This window comes from Pieris brassicae, chromosome 6 (assembly GCF_905147105.1).
Source record: "Pieris brassicae chromosome 6, ilPieBrab1.1, whole genome shotgun sequence".
Taxonomy (NCBI): domain Eukaryota; kingdom Metazoa; phylum Arthropoda; class Insecta; order Lepidoptera; family Pieridae; genus Pieris; species Pieris brassicae.
In genome coordinates this window covers 3705099-3717934 of record NC_059670.1, presented here as the reverse complement: position 1 = coordinate 3717934, position 12836 = coordinate 3705099, and the positions used below count along the sequence as shown (strand labels likewise).

General features: G+C 32.0%; 2 protein-coding genes across 6 annotated transcripts in view; both read right to left on the bottom strand.

Moving 5' to 3' along the window:
• Positions 1-3931, bottom strand: part of LOC123711163 (vacuolar protein sorting-associated protein 13) — a 55072-nt gene extending 51141 nt beyond the window's left edge. For all 5 annotated transcript variants that reach the window (XM_045663606.1, XM_045663605.1, XM_045663607.1 and 2 more), the window contains exons 1-7: positions 3601-3931; positions 3411-3497; positions 2693-2890; positions 2402-2625; positions 2032-2170; positions 1153-1351; positions 328-613 (exon numbers count right to left, since the gene is read on the bottom strand). In XM_045663606.1, the coding sequence (XP_045519562.1) occupies positions 328-613; positions 1153-1351; positions 2032-2170; positions 2402-2625; positions 2693-2890; positions 3411-3497; positions 3601-3700 (1233 nt within the window). In that variant the 5' untranslated portion in view covers positions 3701-3931. The remainder of the gene's footprint in view (positions 1-327; positions 614-1152; positions 1352-2031; positions 2171-2401; positions 2626-2692; positions 2891-3410; positions 3498-3600) is intronic.
• Positions 3932-4256: 325 nt separating this feature from the next.
• On the bottom strand, positions 4257-11128 carry LOC123710926 (CTP synthase). The gene is made up of 10 exons (XM_045663250.1): positions 10784-11128; positions 10526-10696; positions 10220-10437; positions 9796-9960; positions 9506-9627; positions 8832-9086; positions 7861-8153; positions 7520-7748; positions 6829-6917; positions 4257-6504 (listed from the first exon to the last, which is right to left on the bottom strand). Exons 1-10 carry the CDS (start codon positions 10956-10958, stop codon positions 6407-6409), a joined length of 1815 nt encoding a protein of 604 aa, XP_045519206.1. The 5' UTR covers positions 10959-11128; the 3' UTR covers positions 4257-6406.
• Positions 11129-12836: the final 1708 nt, after the last annotated feature.

Genomic DNA, 12836 nt, shown 5'->3' with positions numbered 1-12836 from the left:
AAAACGTTCTTTGATATACAAACTTCGTGGAATTATCCTGAATTGTAATAAATTCATTAAGATATAGATTTCAGATCATACACAAATTTTAGAACAATGTTATAAAGCCTTGTTTTCAAGTGCATAAGCTACAACATTATACCATCTAGAGCAGTTTTTCCCATGCCCCACCTTAGCATTTCTGATATTCTTATTCCCCCGCCCCCATACCAAAAATATGTATATTACATATTAAAAAAAAATGTAATATATAAATCTACGATTAACTGAGAATTAAATTCTGATACCAACACGAGCTACAATTTGGCATAAACACAAATAACATACCTCTAACTCTATCTGTTGCCTGATAACAACCAGATTAAAGAGATCCAAGGTCTTCTCGGCTTCGTCCAGCACGCATTGGTGTTCCGTAGAGACTTTTCCGCGACAGGTCAACTTGTTCTGGTAAGCATTTGCATAGTCTTTACAGAGCTGACGATGCTCCAACATGTGTTTCCAATCCCAGTTTTTACGTCTGCGTAACACTTCCTCTTCCAAGATGCATTTGTATGCAAATTGCCACCATTCTTTATAGTGACCCTTGTACTGTTTGAGGTCTGGGCGGTATTTTCTATAAGAGATGCAAGTTTAATTAATTATAAATTGGCGTAGAAATTTTCTTTGAAGTTCTGAACTCGATATGAGCCTAGCTCTTTTAAAGTGGCTTTTGTGCGTATCCTAAACAAATTATTTTATAATTAAATTACAATATTTGATTTCATCACAGAAGTTATACAATTTATTTTAATGGTAACGATGAAAAACTTTAAAACGAAAGTTGTTTTACTATATTAGTTTAATTCTTATTGGAATTAGCTAATTAGAGTTTGAACGCGCAAAAGTGACTATGATTTGGTGTTAAAGTATAATTCCGGAATTTTTGTTCCCCAAATTTCATAATGCAGGAAACGTTATCTTGCCAGCGTTCCTGCTTACTTATTTTGTAACCCTACATAGTATTCTAGTACGCTTTAACGCGTAATAAAGCACCGAAGATGAAGATTTTCGAATTTTACAAGGCCTATACTAAACACGTAACCAACATTTAATTTAAACGACTTTTAGACATTTAAAGCTTTATAGCTTCAAAATGGATATTTAGAACTATACCTGTAAGGAGCGCCTTTGCTCATACGATCCATAGAATCTGCTAACAGCATCATATCCTGATATTGTGCTTTACTCAGATTCACAGCCAGCTGTTCCATGTGCAAACTCAAAATCACTTTAGGAATGTTAAATTTCGGAGTATCTCCTTCTGGTTTGGGATTTAATTTTAATTTTGCGGTCGCGTTTATTGGTGCCAAGGCTGGAATATCGGTTAGTACATAATACCGGCGAATAGGATAACTTTCGAATCATCGAGTAACTCACTTTAAAATAATTTTATGGCTTTTTTTAAATGTAAATTGTAAAACTGTAATTGTAATAATAACACGCTTTTTAGACAGATTGATATATTTTAGTATATTCAGATTCTAATATTACTAATGATCAAAAAAGGCCGCCAAAAGGATTGTGGAAATGCCTGAATCATATTTACTTTTGCACAATATGTTTTGTGTAGAAAATTTGAGTAGACTAAAAAAAATCTTGTCTTAAAGGAATCTTTTCATAGCCATTAACAAGTGAACATAGTAAAGCACGTATCTCACTATATATAATTCATTCTATTTAGAGTACTAGTAAAACTTACTTTGCCATAAGTTAACCTTTCAAGACCGTAAATTTCACATTTTGAAAAGCAAGTGAAGGTAGAAAATTGTTGCGATATCTTCGTATAACCCAATCATAATATGAAGTTGGACTACAACTTCAGAACTCTTCTTAGCAAATACTTGCTCATTTCTTTATAATTACAACTAACTAACTTTTTACAAATTAGGTTTCTCTCAATTATAATGCAGACTTCAATACTAAAGTGTATCAACCTACACAAGATTTAAAACATTATTCATTCTCATCTAACTAAAATATAAAACTACTTACCATATAAATAATCCCCTGGTTTTGATGTTTTCGTTGCTATTTCCTTTTCTAATCTACTTTTTATTTCCTGCGGGCTGGTCTTAGAATACAGCTCAGTTGTTGGGTTCCAATAAATTGCTAAACCCTCTAAATTTAATACCTACAAAAATATGTTTCATTGTTACTTTGTTGTATGAAACACAATTATTTAAATGTAATCAGCCATAAAATTAATGTTAGTTAACACTTAATTTAAGGAACTCGCTAAATGGCTTAAGTAATCTCAGCTCTTAATTAATGACTTTGTGTTTTTTAAAAGATTTTTAAAGTTAGTATAAATCTTTGAAATGCTTGTATGTTTTATTCGTTTTCTAATCAGATGGCATCTTACTTTGAATATTTTTGTAACAGCCTCCTGTATGACAGTTTGCTTCCAATTTTCATCTGTTGTGTGAACAGACAAGTTGTGCAGTGTAATTCCAAAGGAAAATGGTGCTTTTGGATTAGTTATGCTGTCTTCATAACGAATATGTATATCCGATATTTTCAGCTGTACATTTTTAATTATTTGAGTGACAAGTTTCTCAACAAATGTCTCATCCAGTTTGTTCTCATCTGAAAAAAAATGTATTAAAATACCAAGCTAATATACATACATGATTTCCATATTCATATTGTTTACCTTTCTCTGCTTCCTTTTTTTTGGCCTCCTCAACTCTTGCAAGTTCAGCTTGTTTAGCCGCCAGGGCAATCTTTTCTTCCTTTTCTGGGTCATATTTGATTTCAGCATTGGGATTTACAATAAGAAATAATCTTTCAATAGTAGCTTCCACAGAAGCACCATATAAATTTTTCCATGGTATTTTGAGCACCAGCTTCCCTAATTAATACAAAAACTCTCCAATTATAAGAGATAATATTTATGAACATACATAAAGTTCAAAGAGCATTTTAAATATTCATCAATACCCTAAACAATCATTTCATTCACAAAAATTATTATAAATTTGTCAATGAATACCTACATCATTTGTGATACACTTTTTTTATGTCAACAGAAATCACTTTAATCAGATTCCAATATTAACCTAGGACAATAAAAACTGACCTTCAAATTATATTTGTGTGAGTCACAAACGCAATCTTAATTTGAGAGGATGATGTCACTGTATTTGAGTTACTACATAGTGGCCTTTAGGCTTGGTTAGCCTATATGAATGCTAAATGTGATAACCTCATTTAATTAAAAGTAGCTACTTTATTAGTTTCAAATAACTATTCAATCTTTATATTATATTATAAGTATTTTTTAACTCAGGTAAAAAATATATAAAGTTTACTAAATACTTTCTTTTAGCAAATATTTGTGTTTTTAATAATAAGTTACAGAAAGTACATACCTAAATGACCATAGACTGTTTGAACTGGAATATTTAGTTCTTCTAAAGCGTTTTGCTTTAGTATCAAATTTTCCAGCACCACATCGCCTGAAAATTAATTTATTATATACCCTAATATAAAAGTCAAAATATAAGGAGATTGCAGTGTGATATCATTAACCATAATTTGTACGCGAGACGAATAACTTACCACCCCATATTCCTAATTTTAGTTGAGATCTATTTAGATTTTCCACATAGTCCCCGAGGAACCTGTTTAGAACATCTACGACAATAGATTCGAAAACCATTGCAATGTTTTGATTACACTAAAATAATATTCTCAACTCTATGTCATGGTCAGTGAATTGCGCAACACGTTCACGTAAAATTGCTTTATCATTGAAGGTAAGGATAATAATTTAGAAAATGATCTAAATATCCAATTAGTAAATTTTTATTTTATGTGCAAAATATACGATTTTAAATCGAACCTAATTTCCCGGAGCGAATTCACTTCGCAATTACACACGGTTACAAATGACAGTGACAACAAGCCGTAATGTAAAAATTCACAGATATTAAAAGAGTATAGACCGGCAATTATTACTAAATATTGAACCGGTCTTTTCACTGTACATGTATTCGCTTGTGAACGGCGGACACGCTTAGGCTAAAGTGCAAAAACGAACTTTAGTTATAACCGCAGCCGCTCTACGCATGCTTCGCTTCTCATTTAAAATTGTGGTTTTAAAAATCTACATGTTTTGCTAACTTCATTACTCATTGTTTACCTGTACCAGTTATATTTATTCTTACTAGGTATTCTTGACTTTCTTGTTTTTAAATGAAACGCTGTTTTTTTTTTCAATTATTTATTGTTCTTTAACTGGAATGGTTACAACATTAGACATTTTACGGAGTTAGAGATGAAAAATAGATTACCAAAATACGTTGATATTTTGTAGCAGAAAAAACGCTAATACGTTATAAACCTACATTCCTTTTGTAGCGACTAACAGCCATACAATCACATTTTTTATTAGATGCAATACCTGTTATAAAAGCGAACATACATTTTCTTTTCTAAAATTTATATATAATTAACGCAAATGGTAAAACATTTTTACAACAAACATTTAAAACTATAATACATATAAAGTATTGTGATAAACCAGCACTGTAAAGTTTGGTTTAGACAGAAGTGCTATAACAATATTTCAAAAGTATTATGCTTATTACAACAGATAAGACAAAATATGTCAAAAACATTAGTGGTTGTATTTTCAAATCATATATATCAATACACATTATTATTGGAAACAAAACAATACATAGAAATCGTAATAGTAATATACTAGAAATGGCGTAGAAGGCTTAAAGGTCTAGTGCCCTTTACAATTACAATTCCTGCGAACAAATCCATAATATTTGTTTTACCGCTGACGACGGTTTGAAGTTACATTACATGACATACAAGACGGGAGTGAGGTTATAAAACGATTATGCGCGTACACATGACATGTTGCGTCATGTATCAACGCTTGACAGATCACAATCGAACGCAACGACTGTCGTTTTACACTTTCATATCCCTAGTTGATTACTATCTGATTACCTCGTGTAAGTTTAGTCTGGATTTAATTTTCATTGGTGCGATGCAAAATGTCATATATACTACACAGTTTCAAACAGAGCAAGCAATGTATTATCAATAAAACATTTGAAAGGTATGTTACCACAATTAAGTATAGGATTTAATAATTACATAAAATTACTATCATCTGGATAAGGTACACACTTGGATGATAATAAGTGTATTTTTTTACAGATAGTATACATATTCACTTCGATAGATTACAACCTAACGGTATTTACATTTTACGGTGACATCAAATTAAAGTTCTCAAAACTCCGGTATATATTAAGTGTCGTGTGAGACAGTAATAATTGTTGTTTAAGGTTTTGAAGTTCAGATAAAAAACTATATGTTGTTAGTGTATGTGTGTATTATTTTTGTACAGGAAGTGTGACGCTAGTATATTATGTAATTTCTAGTAATCATGATGATTTCTATGGTTGTCTAGACTGATTATATATTTAAAAATACACCATTTAAGTTTTAAACGTGTTTATACAAATACAATTAAATGTCATAAAATATTAATTACTGGCAATACCGAATAGGAGATTCTGATAATTTTGTATAATGGTATGAATTATCATATCACTTAATCTTACAAACTACAGATGATAAAATAATTTTCACTAACCGATCCCATGGTATAACATGTATATAGCTTTCAAAAACTTGACATAGTATCGTCTATACGTTACGATAAAATTTCAATATTATAGTTCTTATTACATGTTTTACATGTCGTTTTGTCTTTCGCCAATATTGGTGCTTTTCACCGAAAGCATTCTTTTGTAAAGAAACAATCCCGAGAGATACGAGGGTAATATAACTAAAATAATACACGTTTAAATTGAGCACTGCGGTGGGTATATGTGGAACAGTAAAACGCACGATTTTCGGATTCGAATAGTATTCGTGTAGTAATTAAAAACAAATGTATGAAAATCGTTGAACGCTTAATTCGTGCTATGAACTAGCATAAGCATATCGAATATTATACAAAAACTTGACGAAATGAATGAATTCTTTGAATCAATAGGTAAGGTTGATAACCACATAAATATTATTTAGCAGTATTAAAAAAAAAGCCAGATACACAATTTTTGTGTTTGAGTGGTTTATACAAACCTGAAATTGAACTATAAATATTACACAACAAATAAATAACCCAATTCTTAAGTTGGTGAAAAGCTCACTGGTATGTGTTACATGTACACTGTTTTATTACAATTCAAGGATTGTATAGCAATTACTACATTAATATAGAACTGGTATCGTGAAAAGAGAGAACTATAACTAAGTTTTTATGATTCTTAGCAATACACGGTCAAAAATAATCTTATTATATGCAAGTTATTATTTGAACTTAAAATTATACTTAATGTATACCATTCACCTCTGACTCAATACTCCCATTTTTTTTGTTGCTAATGTTTAGTGTACCAAAAGATATTTCTTCATCTAAGTCACCTTCATCTAAGAAAAAGAAACTTGTTATCAATTCAAAATATAATTCATAAAGTATAAAATAAAGCTTCTTAAGTTAAATTTACTGCCAGTTCTAAATACAGGCAGTAGGACGGAAGAAAACAGGCAATACACTGTCCATAAATCTTTAAATTTCTTAACAAAAGGACAGGAATCCTCTCTTTATGAAACAAATCCAATTCCTTTCCTTAGAAACATTTTAACATAGGTAATAGAATAGTCACTCATAAAAAAATAAAGTAATGTAAGATAATAACTAAGTAGTTTAGGTATTATTTTATAAATATTCAAAAATAAAAATATGATACTAACCGGAACTAACATCGGACTGACTTCTTGGGCTAAATCTACATCCCTTTGATAAGTAGCTCTTTAATTTACCTGTTGCCGCTAAGATGAGTCTGAAATTTCATACAAAGTTAAAGAATTCAAATTTTATATTATTTTTTAGTAAGAATATCAAGGGTATATTGACAGATTTGAAATAAAACAAAATGGTTGCAGAAGACAATTTAAAAAAAAAACAATATTTCAAATAAAACCTTATATATAAAGCAAAGTTAGTAAATATGACATGCAACATTAAATTCAACAAACTATGAATAAGGCAAATTATTTTATTTTAGAACTATTTGTATAGATGACATTATAATTAAAACTTAAAGAATTTGAGGTAAAGCTATTTATAGAAATGTTATGTCAAAACTATTGGTTGTACTGTAATGTTTGGACATTTCTGTCTGTCATATACAATTGTTGTATAAGGTTGAAGTTTTAATAAAGTTAAATCAATATGTCTATGATATTGTTGAAGTTATGAGTCTTTTTAGACTTCCAAGGATGCTTGAAAAATTTCTAATATTTATCCCCAAATTTCTTGGAAAGCAAGTCAAATTGTAATATTGGTTTTGTGTTCCTTAAAGGACCAGCAAAGTGCAACAAAATTGATAAGGAATGTAACAGGTACCAGTGGAATGTTTCTAAATTTCTCCAACATACATACCCTAAGAAAGGTGGGCTGGGTGATAATGGCCTTGAGAGATATTCGGGGTGGAACTGCACTGTTACATAGTAAGGGTGTGTGTCTACAATAGCCACTTCCATACGAGTCTTGGTCTCATCTTTGCCAACAAACCGCAGACCAGCTGCCTCCAACCTATCTATATATTCCGGGTTCACTTCGTATCTATGTCTGTGTCGCTCTTCTATTTCGTCCTTCTTGTATAATGAAGCTAACAAAAATTTAATTAAAATAAATTAAGGGCCAACTATACACTTTGAAAACCCAACAGTGCTATTTGTATTTAATATATGATTAAAATTAATAAATTTAAAATAACTAACATATAATACTGGGTTCCAAAATAGTTTTCCTTTTCCCCAACCTCATGGTACCACCCAGTTTTCCTGGATGATGTTCTGGCATGTCTATAACTAATTTATCTGCGCAATTCGGGTCCACTTCTGTACTATTCGCTTCAGAAAGTCCTAACACATTTCTAGCAAATTCTATAACTGCTGCCTGTAGACCTAAACAAATACCAAGCATCGGCTTTTGTGTTTCTCTGCACCAATTACATGCTTCAATCTTTCCTTCCAGTCCTCTTTGCCCAAAACCTCCTGGTACTATAACACCACTGAAAAATAAAGAAAATCTATAATCTACTATTTAATATTAAAATAACAAAAATATCATTACAGACATACTCGAAAGTACAATGTAACACCCATATAACGACAAATCCCCTAAAGTGTAAAAATCACTTGGTTCGGTTGGTTTAGCTTTTCTTCCATACAATGATACCCTCTACATAGCATTACAGCCATCCTCAATAACGACACTAATTTAATACTAAAAAGTACTTTTAGGTTGGCGAATTTATTTAAAAAAAAACGTTGTGTACGTTCTTTAGTCGCTTTATAAACTCGACTGTGGGCACCTTACCGTACCGAACTTTCTAAAAATCCGTCAATTTGTATACAAATTAGGATTGCTTGTACGTGCTTTATCACGAAGGTGCCTTAATATCGTAAGACGTCGGACAAAAATAAGAGGCGCGTTACGCGGACAAAGGCGTTCAAATAAGAATTGGTTTTGATGTAATTTCTAAAATAAAGTTCTAATATAGATTTTTCTTCTTTCCATTTAACGACATCTCTTTGTAAGGTTTAATATGCACTGTCCCTGAGGTGTCCTTATATAGTGTTTACATTGGACATAAGTTGAGAATTTACATAAATCTTGACATAAAATATCATCTTCCGAGATGGTTTGAAAAGTTTTAACATCAATAAATATTCAAATGTATACTCACTCACTCTTACATAGGTCCTGCCACGCTTTATGATAGCCAACAGGGTCATCTATTTTACTCTGTTTTTCAAGATTTACTGCCTCAATGTACGTCAAATTGAGTTTACAGCCAGCTGTAATACAAGCGTGCTGTAATGCCTTAGTAACACTTGCATAGCTGTCTTCCAACTTTGTGTATTTACCAACCAGAGAAATATTCACTTCTCTACGAAGGTTCTCTACTCGTTTGGCTAAATTGCGCCATTTTTTCATAAAACTGAAAATGTAATACCCAAAAAATTCTCTTAATCTTATATTTGTTGGCATCTTAGTCAAATTTTATATGTATTTGAAAAATAAGTTTATAAGAGTTATGATATATAAAGAGGTATATAATTTATATCTCGATACTATGTATGATTTTTTTATTATTAATATAACATATACAACAGTATTGTCCTTGATCAATATATTTACTTCCTATTAATAGTGATAAAAAATTATGTTGATTCTTCATGGTTATCTAATTTCATAGCTACTTCCTATTGAGAATAGTAATACAAAATAAGATCTTCAATACATAAATTATAAAAATTGACTAAACTAAAATGTGTTATTTGTTATTAATGAAATTTATAAAAAAAAACATAATTATAATTGCTTGTTGCTGCTGTAAAGCCAACATGTATTACATACCTGCCTGGGCGGGGCATAGATATATTTAATTGAAGCCTCTCATTTAAATATTGTACTACCCCTTGAGCTTCCATCAACATGGGTACATGATACACGGAGTTTAAGTCGTGAATGCATATAACCTGTAAATTTATTTTAATGATTAATTACAAATATAAAAAGACTTTGAAAAGAAATTAATTCAATAAAATGTAGAAAATCATTAACATAAAAACTAAAAGCAGGAAAGGCAAAAGCTTATAGTATTGAAGTTTATATTTATAAGTATTTTTGGTTAATATTATACATACTTGTTCCGGAGCAACATGACAGAAGTTTGAAATCTTTTCTTTAACATTGTGGTTTATAGGTTTCTCAGAGCGGCACAGAATCAAATCTGGTGAGAGCCCAAGACCACGCAATTCTCTGACTGATGACTGTGTAGGCTTTGTCTTAGGTTCACCTGTAGCTTTCGGCTGAAAAAAAATAAAATAAATAACGGTTTTTAAATACTGTTCAATAATTGTATTGTCTCAATTTACTTAAAACAACATGCTATATATGCTAAAATAGAATTATTATGAAATACTTAACTAGTTTTTAAAAATAGGATATCAAATTTCTACTATTTCAGCATTTTATACATAAGCTTTGAACACAATGTGTGATACTAAACAAGCACTATATTTTCATGATCTTTTCATTATTAGACAATATAAAACTATGAACTCTTACCATGGGAACTAACGAGACATGAGCACAGCAAAAATTTTCTCTTTTAACTCTAAATTGGAACTGTCGGAATGCTTCTACAAAGGACATGCCTTCAATGTCACCAATAGTTCCACCCAACTCCACTATGCATACTCTTGGTGGTGTGTTGTCAGCAGTCACTGGTATGCGAGCAACTCTCTGAACCCATTCCTGTACAGCATCAGTTATGTGTGGAATAACTAAAATAACATATTTAATTTTACATAAAACTCTGCATTAGATGTATGAATAGAAAATGCAGTTGAATACTAAAGTTGAAAGCACTACCTTGGACAGTTTTACCAAGATAGTCACCCCGACGTTCTCGTTCAATCACTTGCTGATATATTTTACCAGTTGTTATATTATTGTCTCTATGCAGAGTTATATCCAAGAAGCGCTCATAGTTTCCAAGATCAAGGTCAACTTCCCCGCCGTCGTCAAGAACGTAAACTTCGCCTAGAAAAGAAATATAAATAGAATCACGTCGTAGTATTAATACAGCGCTTCTTGAATTAGAAGCATATTTATTCATGATTAACATACCATGTTCGTATGGAGAGAAAGTTCCAGCATCGATATTTATGTAAGGATCGATTTTTATGGATGTTACATCAATACCACAGCTTTTTAAAATCGTGCCAAAAGAACTTGCAATGACACCTTTTCCCACGCCACTGATCACACCTCCAGTCACTAAAATATATTTCATGTCTGGCATCTTGAATTAATTTATATTTTTATTCATAATATAAAGTAATCGAATATATTTAACTCTATCTTAATAGAAAATTAAATTATCACAAATATCAAATTATGTCGAATCTTAAAACGACATATTTGCACGTGTTTTCAGATAACACCAACACCGTAATAAATTAATGTCCATGTGCACTGCAAAACCCAAAAATTCCATTAACTTATGACACTTGACAGTCACATTCTGACATATTTGGCCAAATGTTTACTTCTACAAATAGACTGAACGTCGATCGAGTTTATTCAATATATATTTTTTATATGGCCCGCACGGTTTGTGCATTGTGGCCCAGGGTAAAAACAGGGAAACGGGTAAAAAAAACTTAATGGAAATTAAATCTCATAGATCAAAGATCAATTCTTATAGAGCTACATAAAAAAGGAGTGTAAGACAAGATATTTACATAAATTTATTGTCTACATTTTTATATCATTACTTAAGATAAAAGCTGCTAAAAGTTTATATACATGTGGGTCTAATGTTGCAAGTAAACAGGATATGGATGAAGGGAAAGGAATTTGTAGGGAAATGAGACCTTCGAGAAGAGCCGACCGGTCGCGTCGAGAACAAACAAACATGATGTGGTTCAAATCAGCTTCTTCATATCCGCATTTGCACGTAGGGCTGTCTATAATATTTAGCTTAGCAAGATGAGCTGGTGTGCAGACGTGTCCCAGTCGCATACGAGACAATATTGTTGTAACTCTTTTGCCGAATCTCAGACTCCAAAACCAGGGCTTAATGGGTTTAGAAGGTTGAATAGCACGATAATGGCGACCTTTTAGACTATCTTGGGCCCAGGATTCAGTCCACGAATTCTTGAGATAAATCCCGGAAAGAGCCATCAAGTCATGCGCATAATTTCTAAAAATATCCACATCTCCACTCTCCACCGCCTCATTAGCTATACGATCGGCTTTCTCATTTCCAGATATTCCACTGTGACCAGGAACCCACGCAAACGATACGGAATAGTTTTCTTTTAAACATTTCAATAGCAGGTTTCTAATTTCAGAAATAACAGGGAATTGATAATGTGAGCCAAACGGGAACCGGGCTAGGGCATTTAAAGAACTCAGTGAGTCGGTAAAAATTACAGTTTTTTGAAGTTTTAGTAGAAGGATGTATTCTATGGCCTTAACTAGGCCTATACATTCGCCAGTGAACACGGAGGTTTCAGGAGGGAGTTTAGTTTTTTGAACAATATTGTAATTAGAGTGCAGTACACCAACACCTACACAGCCTTCTTTGGAACGCTTAGATGCATCTGTAAATATTCGATGCCATCGTGGCCACTTGGTGTCAACAATATAGTTAAATGTTAACTTTTGGTTTTGCTCAATTTTCACAAGACCCGTGCTAGTATGTATATCAGGAGAGATTACAAGGGAATTGTAACTATATTTGAACAACGGATTAGAAGTTGCTTGGTGAGTAGGAGCCTCAAGAGAAGTAAATCTTCTGTAACTTTCAACCAAACACGGTGGGCGTTTGTTTTTCCAATAACTAAAAGTGGGGATTATAGATGTTAGGCAAGTCAGTTTAGGTGTTAGAATATGATTACTGAATTGGACACAACGAAATAGGAATTTATCAGACAGGAATTGTCGTCGTAAGTTTAATGGAGGCTCTACACATTCGGCTCTCATACAGGTGATTGGGCTTGACTTCATAGCTCCTAGGACTATTCTCATTGCTTTTGCCTGAATGCTATCTAATTTTTTAAAAGCAGAAGCATTGCCTGGTTCCAACAGGAAAGTACCGTAATCCATTACACTTCTGATTATGGCGTTGTAAATCAGTTTTAAGGAGTGTTAATGCGCTCCCCACCAGATGCCC